We start from the raw sequence: 10,577 nt of genomic DNA, 5'->3' as shown, positions 1-10,577 counted from the left end.
GGGGAAAGTGGAATGATAAGAGCCCACGGCTTCCTGTTTCGCTCAAGTTTACAGTGGAATTACATCGACCTCATACCCCACGCACTGTGATCCTCACCCTTCATAAATCACTTATTTTATATTGAATATGGAGTTCAACTCAATGCCTATGTGATAAAATCGTGCCTCTTGATGACGTCCCCTTCTCCATAAATTCTGCCTAGCAACAGGTGACATCGTCACCTGTTACCGGTTATTTTATGGTTTGTTCTTTCTATTTGACGTTTGTGTGTGTGTGTGTGTGTGTGTGTGTGTGTGTGTTAATGGGGTTACCGGTGACGAAGAAATGGATGTCCAGGTGGTCCAGTCCCACGGAGTTGGATGCCACGCAACGGAACACACCTGACACCAGAGCCCGGGCCACTGTGACCACGCCGACCGTCTAACAGACAACAAGAAACACACACGGGCGCAAATCATTCATTAAACGACGACATTAACATGTGTGATGATTACGGCGTGTCATTTTTCCACCTTGGTCTTCCCCTGAAGTACTTCCTGGTTGCGGGTCATACTCAGGATGTGGTTGTGTGTGGACGTGGCGGGGAGCCCCTCGTTCAAGGGGGTCCAGCCAGAAGAGGATGTCGGAGGAGCGCACCTTCAGTGAGGAAGAAGAACAGGAGGACGCTCAGCTGGGATGACGTCATTCAGCAGCTGTACATACATATATTTACTGTGTGCACATATTACGATACACGAGAAGTCTTCCTAGACATGCTTGTTGTTGTTTTTGTGTGTGTGTGTGTGTGTGTGTGTGTGTGTGTGTGTGTGCAATTCGTTTTAATGCCGTACTATACATGACGATTTTATAGTTTTTTTTTAAATACCTTACTGTACACGGTCATTAAAAAAATGCCTTAAAACAGAGTTTAAAAAAAATGACGAGACGTTTTTTTTCATTCTTTCATGCGCTTTACTAGTACACATGGACAAGAAAAAAAACACTTTACGATACATGGTCGTTTAAAAAAAAACTTACGATACATGCTTGTTAAATAAAAGCCTTACCATACGTGGTCCTTTAAAAAGTAAGATAAAATCTTACTCGACGTTTTATTCCTCTCTCTTTTAAACACCTTTCTATACATGATCATTTTTATGTTTGTTGTTTTTAAATGCCTTATGATATAAAATCAGCTCATCAGCAAGCTCTGAACAAGGTCGTTAAAGACCCCGAAACATTTGAATTCGGTATGTTACGGCAGGGAGCGATAAAAACACGCAGGAAAACCAGCCCACGAGGACCGAGTTTGATCTACCGTATTACTCTATTGATCAATCGATCGATCCATCTATCGTTCTCTCTCTGTCCATCCATCCATCTGCTATCGCTATCTATCCATCTATCAACTGCATCTCTCTAGCTCGTGCTCACTGTGTATCAATCTCATCTTCCCGTCCCTGAGGTGTGTTCCAGTCTTTTCCTCTGATTGCGCTTCCTCTTCAAGTGTACATTGTGTGCGTCCCTCCCTGTGCGTGACACGCGCGCACACACACACACACACACTCGCACGCACGCACATACACACGCATCTCCCAGTACTCTCGCTCCAAATGGAAATCAAAGTGTGAGATGTGGCAAGAAAGGTTTGTTAGTCACACAGAGAGACGAGTGGACGAGCAACAATCACTCCACAGCCACCCAGTATGTGTGTGTGTGCGTGTGTGTGTGTGTGAGAGCGCTGACTAACTACACTTAACTGTTCTCCGTCTGCAGCCCGAAATAACGCCAGACATTTGAAACAACAACAACACGGAAATACAAGCCAAGTTTAATGCAAAAAAAACAAAAAACAAACAAACAACACATCAACAACTGATACAAACAATTGCAAAAACCAAGATGCATAAACAGAGTCATACAAATCTTGTCATTTTTAGGGGAGTCATACGGAAGTTAGTCGTATAAAATTATTAAATATTAGCTTCATATATTACTCGTAGAACATCTTGATACAAAGGGGACGATCGCACCCGCGGAATGGCAGACACGCACGTATACAAAACGCTCACCACGTACACACACGCTTACACGTCAAGTGGATGACAGACAATTAGGGCCACGTGGATGGGAACAAAAGTACGAAAAAAATGAAATAAAGTGGCGCTATTACAAATACTAATTTTTAAAAATATATTTCTCATATGATATTTTAGTTATATTACATTACATTCCATACATACGCATGCCCGTACATATATGTACGGATATACATCCGTATATACCTCCGTGTATACATATATACGTATTGTGTACATACAATATATACATACATATCTTTGTATGTGTAGATATATATACGTACATAGATATGTACATATATACATACACACTGTACATACATACATATATGGACATATACAGCATATTTTATTTTCTCTTATTTCATGGTCATAAGAGAGGGGGAATTTTTTTTTTTTTTTTAAATCTGTGTGGCCCTGATTGTCCGACATGCAAATGGCTCATTGCCGTTTCCAACACACAGACAACCGGGGCTGTTAGAAAAGCAACATCATTGACACTCTCTCGGCAGACTTCCTACATGGTAGGCGTCAGTCTTTTTTTTTTTTTTTTTCCATCAGAGAACTATAAAACCTTGTGTCCACTTTTTTCTTCGCTTGGTTGGATTTCTTGCTGTAGCATGGAGGAAATAAATAAATATTGAAGCAGGGGTCTTCATATATATATATAGATGTGTGTGTGTGTGCACGTGTGTGCGTGTATAATTTTTGTCTCAGATCAGTGTTGCGCACTGTGTGTGTGTGTGTGTGTGTGTGTGTGAATAATTTTTGTCTCAGATCAGTGTTGCGCGCTGCTGGGGCTCCACTGCTCAGCAGCATTGCCAGTCCAGTCCAACGCAACAAGCCAAGGCAGGAAGACATCTTCCACGGAGGATGCGGGGATCCAAAGGAGAACACGATTTACACAAAAAAAAAAATAAAAATAAAAATGGATTTTTTTCAGCTTTTGGGGTGAACCTAAAATGCACTCGAACCTTGGCATGTGAATTTCATTTGACCCCATCTAAACTTTTGAATGTTTCAGTCCTTTTTTTTTTTTTTTGCATAAATTGCTGTTCTCTATTTCAGTGTTGGCATTCATTATAATTGCAATGAAAAAAAATGTCATTTGCAGATTTTTTTTTTTTTTTTTTTTGGTGGGGGCAACTAAGGATCAGGTAAAAAAAAAAAAGGGAAGAATTGGGGAATCAATCAAACACCTGTTTGCCATTCAAAACCTTGCCGAAAATTAAATTAAATTTGCCTGTCAAGGTTCTAGAGCATTTTAGGCTCATCCTGAAATTCCATCTTAATGCCCAATAAATAGCCATAGGTTTTTGTAAGTATTGTTTTAAGTAGTGTGTGTGTGTGTGTGTGTGTGTGTGTGTGTGTGTGCGTGTGTGCGCGCACGCATTGGTGATGGGGGACAGCAGTAGAGTTCTGCTTGTGGGAAGGTGTTGGTGTGTGTGTGGGGGGGGGGGCAGTGGGGAGGGGGGCGTCTCAAGAATAGATCAAGTCTTTCGGAAGCAGCCCTGTGCCACGTTTGAAGACGAAGGGGACAATCACGCTGCTGGGAAGCGTCTCGCGTCGGGAGAGGAAGCCAAACAACGAGAGGAAAAGCGCTCTGATTTTCGAACAGGAAGCCCAACGCGCCTCCTGCCCGGGCCTGATAAGAAGCGCTGCGATTCCCATGGTTCGGACCAGCGCCGGCGGACCCCGCTACGAGTGGGGACCCCAGCCCGAAAGAGAGCAGCTCCTGGGCCCGGCGTACCCGGCCCGGCCCGTTGAGCACGCCGGGCCTACTCTGGCTCGGCGTCAAGCTTGCAGTGCAGCCAGGCTGCGGAAGGACAAGTGAGGCCCAGTGAGGATCCAGCACAGGCAGCACATTTATTTACAAACAGTGACCTGAACGTGTGGGATCACTATTTGGCAACAGTCTTTCTGCAAATGTAGCAGTGTAAATGACTCATCAACGAGTTAGAAATGGTATGAGGAAAAATGCCGTCAATCGTCGAGAAGCGATTTCGAATGGTTTGCATGTGAAGGCTCACTATTTGGCAAGAGCCGACAGAGTGTCTGCAAAGGTATCATTATAAAGGGTTCTTGAATTTAAAGTCAATGATATGGTTAAGAACTCACTTAGAAATCCGTTTTTCACGTTTACAAGTAGAGGTTCACTATTTGGCAAGACCCGAGAGTGCTTTTACAAAAGGTACAATTATAAAGTGCTTTGTGAAAATGTCAATATTTGCAGCGCTAGATGTTTAGTGTCTTGCAAGCCTGGGCTCCCCATTTAGCAAGACCTAAGAGTTTTTTGCAAACGTACCGTTAAAAAGGGGTCGTAAAAGCAATAATTTTACAAACACATTAGCTAACCACGTGCTGTTAAGTGACTTGTAAGTGTGGGCTCACTATTTGGCAGGCTGGGTGGGTCATATCTTAGATAATGTGACAAATTACTACAATAACGAAAGCCTTTATAGGCGTGTCTGACATGTTGGGGTACCTCGACTTGAGTCTTTTTCATGAGCCATCGATTGGCCAATATTTGGTCTTCAGTTGCGAGCAATGAGGCGTCCACTTTAAGTCAGGCAAACGGAAATATGTCAACTTACAAAAGTCCACGGGCTGAACACTAGCTCACAATGAAAACAGGCCAAAGATAGGCGAACGAAACTAGCATCGGGGTTGCGGCAGTTATGACACTTGGTGCAACGGCTATTGGAGCACAAAAGGCGGAGCAACACATGCAGACAAACAACATCGCGCATATCTCATCAGGAATCACGGCGCCGCTTTGCATCAGATGAAAAATCACGGCTTACAGGTACACGCGAGAAACAATTTGAGACGCTTTTGGAAGGCGGCGAGGCGTTCACGAGCACCGGGGGTCAAAGTTTGAGTATTTCGATGATGTCACGGGCGCCCTCGCTCTCAGGTAACACTTAACCTCTGTGGCGCGCTCGCGAGCTACACAATACGTCTTTGACCCCAGACAACCACTCTGTCTGTTCTTGCCAAGTGTGTGTGTGTGTGTGTGTGTGTGTGTGTGTGTGTGTCAGATATAAGAAAAAGCATCAGAGGATGTGGTGTGCAATCACAATAATAAACAGGCCTCTCACCCTGCGTCCTGCGCAGGAAATTCATTAAATCATCGCCGTTTGATTTGGAAGGCAACAAATCGTGCCGGAGAGCACGGAACTGCCCTCTTTTCAAGTGTGTGTGTGTGTGTGTGTGTGTGTGTGTGTGTGTGTGTGTGTGTGTGTTTGAGCGTGTGTGTGTGCGCGCGCGTTTTCCTCTCTCTCTCCTTTCAAGTCTCACATGTGCTGTGTGTCTGTGAATGCACCATGCACACGCAAAACATGCACGCTTAGCATGAAATGTATAGCTGAAAAAGAAAGACATTAAAGAGAGAAAAAGGGAGGGGGAAAGTTGCACACAATGAAACACACAAGCGCGCGCGCGCACACACACAGCGTACGTGGAAATTTTGACAGTGATTTTTTTTACACACACACACACACACACACACACACACACACACACACACACACACACACACACACACACACACACACACATGAAAGGCCCTCAAAGGCATCTGTTCTGGTTACAAGAAGGAAACAGTGTCTGGACACATGCTGAAATAGACAAAACATGTCTTGTTTACACAATCACACAATGCGCGCACACACGCGCACACACCCACACAACAGCAACAGCCGAAAGGACTGACGGGTAACTTCTGTTGTACTGTGACATCACAGTATTGTATGTGCATGGAGATGTGGCGAAAGTGGAGAAACGTGCTCGAAATGTCACAGTCCAATCACACACACACACGAAGAATCTACATTCAAAAAAGTCACAGTGAGGGGCAAAAAAAAAAAATCCAACGCGCAAGTCTCACAAAGTCAGGGTGAGCGAGAGAAAAAAAAAAGTCCCCCTTTAAAATGTCAAAAAAGAAAGCAAGGGGGGAACACTTTTAAAAGTCAAAGTAAGGGGGAAATAAATCCATCTTAAAAACCAAAAGGCAAAAAAAAAAAAAAAAAAAAAAAAAGAGAGAGAGACTCCACCCTCAAATTTACAGTGATGAAAAAAATCTATTTTAGAGCTAAAAAGTCATTTTGAGAGGAACAAAAAACAAAAAATGAAATCCCCCTTAAATTTATTACAAATCTACCTAAAAGGTGAAATTAAGGGGGGAAAAAATATTTCGATTTAAAAGTCAACAGTTGGTTCAGATAAAAAAAATTCCACCTTGAAGTCACAGAATTAAAAAACAAATTTTTAGGGGGGGGGGAATTCATGGCAAACAAAAATCCATCTTAAAAGTCACGGTGACGGAAAAAAAAATCCACCTTAAAAGTGAAAAAAAAAACAAACACCTCAGCAGAAATCACTGCCTCAAAAAGAAAAAAAAAAAAAAAAAACCCCCCGCCCCCATCGGCAGCCATATTACAGAAAGACGTGTTTGCCATGAAAAATTATGCGGATTTAGATGGCATTGACATTTGCACAAACATGAAACTTGGCGCACACATCAGAAGATGGATGGATGGAAAAAAAAAGGACCCAAAAATATTTCACTTTAAAAGTCAGTTGGGTGAAAAAAAAAAATCTTAAAATCTAAAAAAGGAAAGGGAGGACAAAAATCCACCTTAAATCATCAATTGGTTTGGGATAAAAAAAAAATTAAAAATCTGAGTTGAAAGTCACTGGGGGGAAAAAAAAAACGTTTGAAAGGTCGCTATCTTGAAAGTTACAGTCAGGGCGAAATAAGATCAGCCCGAAAATTCACCAAGTCAGTCAATACGGCTAAAGTCCAAAAGTCCGCGGCTTCAGTGCGCCGATAACCATAGAACGCGTGGGCGAGCTTTCGACTGGCGCGGCGGCGGTGCCGTGACGCAAAGCGAGCTTGGCGCTGGTGCGCGGGGGCGTACTCACAGGCCTTTGGGCGGACACGGGTGCCACAGCCAGTGGACGTGCGGCGCGGGGACGCCGTGGGACGTGCAGTGCACGGACTGCCGGCTCCCCCGCGGCACGGCGGCCGCGCTCTGCGACGACACGGCTTTCTCGGCGATCTGGGGGCTCACTGGGATCACACAGAGAGATCGCAAACATGACTAAACATCAAAACAGCACATTTGGGAGACCAACATTTTCAACCTGCGTTCCATGAACCCGCCATGTTTGTTTTTGGAATGTGGGAGGAAACCGGAGTACCCGGAGAAAACCCACGCGGGCACGGGGTGAACATGCAAACTCCGCATTGAACCCTGCACCGCTGCACTGTGAGGCCGATGTGCTAACCAGTCGCACACTGTACCACCCCTGTATGAATATTTCGATATTAATTTGAGAAAAATCGGACGCACGCTCTCGAGGTATTGGATCGGGACTCTGTATCGGGATATGCCGAATGTGAAATGTCTTACCGTTGACCACGAGGATCAGCGTGAGGTTCTGGTAGAGTCCGTGCTCCTGGATGCGTACGCGCACGGTATATTTCCCAGCATCCTCCTCCGCCACGTCGCGGATGACCAGCGAATGGCCGTCGAGGTGGTAGCGGGAGCACTGCTCGGCTGCCAACATGCCGTCCTTCAACCTGCGGGACCACGTGGGACTTTTATATCGGGGTTCTTGAAGATTTTTTTTTTTTCCGGGGGTCAAAATTAATGTCTTACCAGATGACTTCGGGCGCCGGGAACGCTCGGAGTTTGGGTGAAATTCGGTAGGCCTTTTGACCCGCTTGGACCTCCATGACGGACCCTCGTCTGGGCTTCAATCGAATGAAGGGACGATCTGGGGAGACACCGTAAGCGAGAAATGTCCGGCTTGGTCATAAAACTTCCGTGACATCGCGACTTGCTTACCGTAGACGGTGACGGTAACTTTCTGCTGTTTAGTTTTGTTGCCGCTGCTGACGCGACACGTGTACAGGCCGCGGTCGGAGCGCCGCAGCTTGGGGATGGTCAGGATGTTGTAGAACAACATGTGCGTTCTGTGCTTGAGCAGACGCTTGGACGTGGAGCCGCTGTTGCTTGTCTGCAAAACAGACAAACGACGTTCGGAATGCCGGCAAGAAATGCACCAAAGGAGCACGACGAGCCCTGGACTTCAACCAAAATGGCAAGTGTCCTAAAGAACTTTTTAGTGTGTCCTGTTTCGAGAGACTTTGTGGCGAATAGTTTAACTGGCGTCGAGGTGCTACATTTTTCCCGAAAACTTTTACTCGTCCTGGAATTGACCCAAATAAGCTGTTTCAAAGCAAAATGGCTGGCTTCCTATTCAATTTTAGGCGAGGGTTCATGAAACTTTTTTGTGGGTCTTGTTCTGGTAGATGACTCCACCAGATTTCATGTCACCTAACCTCCTAACCTAAACCCCAACCTAACCTTACCCCAAACCCCAATGCTAATCCAAAATGGCTGACCTCCTGTTCAATTTCAGGCAAGGGTTCTCAAAACTTTTTTGTGGGTCTTGTTATGGTAGATGAGTCCACCAGATTTCATGTCACCTCACCTCCTAACCCAAACCAACCTTACCCCAAACCCCAACGCTAACCCAAAATGACTGACTGACTGTTCAATTTCAGATCAGGCTTTTTGAAATTTTGTTGTGCATTTTGTTATGATAGATAACCAGATTTCATGTCACTTCATCCTAACCTCCTAAACCAAACCCCAACCTTAAACCCTAACCCCAATGCTAACCCAAAATGTCTGACTTCATGTTCAATTTCAGGCAAGGGTTCTTGAAACTTTTTTGTGGGTCTTGTTACGATAGATAAGTCCACCGGATTTCATGTCACCTAACCTCCGAACCCAAACCCCAACCCCAACCTCAGCCCTAACCCCAACGCTAACACAAAATGGCCGACTTTCTGTTTAAGTTCAGCCATCGTGAGACCTTTTCATGGATCTTGTCATACTAAACATGTCCACCCAGTTTTGCGTTACCAGGTTCCAGAGTGATTTTTTTTCTCTTTCTCTAATTTACTACTTGTCCCGAAATGTTCTCCAAACTTGAAACTTTTTTGTGGGTCTTGTTACGATAGATAAGTCCACCAGATTTCATGTCACCTCACCTCCTAACCCAAACCCCAACCCCAACCTCACCCCTAACCCCAACGCTAACACAAAATGGCCGACTTTCTGTTTAAGTTCAGCCATCGTGAGACCTTTTCATGGATCTTGTCATACTAAACATGTCCACCCAGTTTTGCGTTACCAGGTTCCAGAGTGATTTTTTTTCTCTTTCTCTAATTTACTACTTGTCCCGAAATGTTCTCCAAACTATTCAGTATTGTGAATTAATGACGACGGCGTGGCTGAAATACCTTTCCAGGGTAGTCCCATGAGATGTTGACCCTGGTGTTCAGTTCTCCGGTGGCGGTGCAGTTGAGCACCAGCCTCTCCCCCTTTAAGGCCTGCACGGGACCGCTGCTGTTCAGATACACGTCCAAGATGTTACTCACTAAGACGACACACAGAAAGAAGGAGAAAGGTGACTTGTCGGAAGAAACGCAAAAGGCGTCTTGGTGCTTTATGGTGGAGTCAGCGGACCTGGCCGGTGGACGATGTAGATGCGCGACTTGTGCGCCACGCCGTCGACGAGGGTCTGGCAGAAGAAGAGGCCGATGTAGAAGAAGGTGGGAGTCCGGATGGTGAAGCCCCGCCTGGTGCTCCACACGATGTTCCTCTGGTCGGGACTCAAGCTGTGGTTGGGGAACTGCCGGGAAATAAACACATGAATAAATAAATTGCACATTAGAAAAAGAAAAAAAAAAAAAAACAGCAAAATTTGAAAGCTTTTTATTTTTTTTTTTAAACCCAGAGGAAGGAGAATCTTTCGATTTTAGATTTTCGCTTGGCAACTGAAGATCATTTTCCCCAATTGGCTCTCTTCGGTCTTCTGATTGGCCAAAATGTCATTTGCCAGTCTTGGGCATGTGTTTCTCAGCCCTTCCAATCCATTTTTGAAGTGGACACAAAATGACCTGCGGTATTTTTGGACTCCAATTTCCGGTCACGCAATAATTCCTGAGAGGAAAACCTCCATCCAGATGCTGATGAATCCTGGCGGGCTCTGGATTCTGCGTTCTTGTCATGTTGCCTAAATCCTTGCGTAACCCCTTGTTGTGTTCTTTGAGGCCACGGCAAGGAAATGTTTACCCGTCGCGGCGAAAAAAGCCTCCCACCCTCTCTCGGGGGAGCAGGTAAGAGCGAGGTGACCCTTTTCCAAAGCTTTTGTTCGCCCTCTTTGCCCCTCTTACCTAACGCGGCTGGCCAAGGTGGGTAAGAGAACGCGGGAGGGCGGCCGAGACATCCGAGGAGTCAGGATATGGGAAACGTGACTACGGGTCCATCTCCTCGCATCCTGTTACTACAGGATATGAGGATGGTTCGGACTAGGGGGTGGTGGAAGGGTGGGAGGGGAGGGGGCGCGTCACTTTCACAGCCTTAGCGCGAAGCGGGTGGGGTGGGCCTCGAGGGTATTGTTGTATTGAGCGAAGTTTAAAAAAAAAAAAAGGC

At 45.4% G+C, this 10,577-nt stretch overlaps 1 protein-coding gene across 2 annotated transcripts in view; it reads right to left on the bottom strand.

The window, feature by feature from the left end:
- The window catches only part of LOC109530945 (vascular endothelial growth factor receptor 1-like), a 15,792-nt gene extending 5,371 nt beyond the window's left edge, over window positions 1-10,421 (bottom strand). Inside the window, exons 1-9 of one of the 2 annotated variants that reach the window (XR_002171092.1) lie at window positions 10,319-10,421; window positions 9,609-9,774; window positions 9,383-9,519; window positions 7,917-8,088; window positions 7,728-7,845; window positions 7,479-7,648; window positions 6,988-7,135; window positions 514-637; window positions 313-421 (exon numbers count right to left, since the gene is read on the bottom strand). Coding sequence is in view for 1 of the 2 variants with exons in the window: in XM_019894910.1 (XP_019750469.1) it covers window positions 313-421; window positions 514-637; window positions 6,988-7,135; window positions 7,479-7,648; window positions 7,728-7,845; window positions 7,917-8,037 (790 nt within the window). In the remaining variant the exon portion in view is untranslated. The remainder of the gene's footprint in view (window positions 1-312; window positions 422-513; window positions 638-6,987; window positions 7,136-7,478; window positions 7,649-7,727; window positions 7,846-7,916; window positions 8,089-9,382; window positions 9,520-9,608; window positions 9,775-10,318) is intronic. The other variant, XM_019894910.1, reaches the window with a different exon arrangement.
- Window positions 10,422-10,577: the final 156 nt, after the last annotated feature.

Source organism: Hippocampus comes, unplaced genomic scaffold (assembly GCF_001891065.2).
Source record: "Hippocampus comes isolate QL1 unplaced genomic scaffold, H_comes_QL1_v1.1 scaffold138, whole genome shotgun sequence".
Taxonomy (NCBI): domain Eukaryota; kingdom Metazoa; phylum Chordata; class Actinopteri; order Syngnathiformes; family Syngnathidae; genus Hippocampus; species Hippocampus comes.
This window is presented reverse-complemented; position numbering and strand designations above follow the sequence as displayed.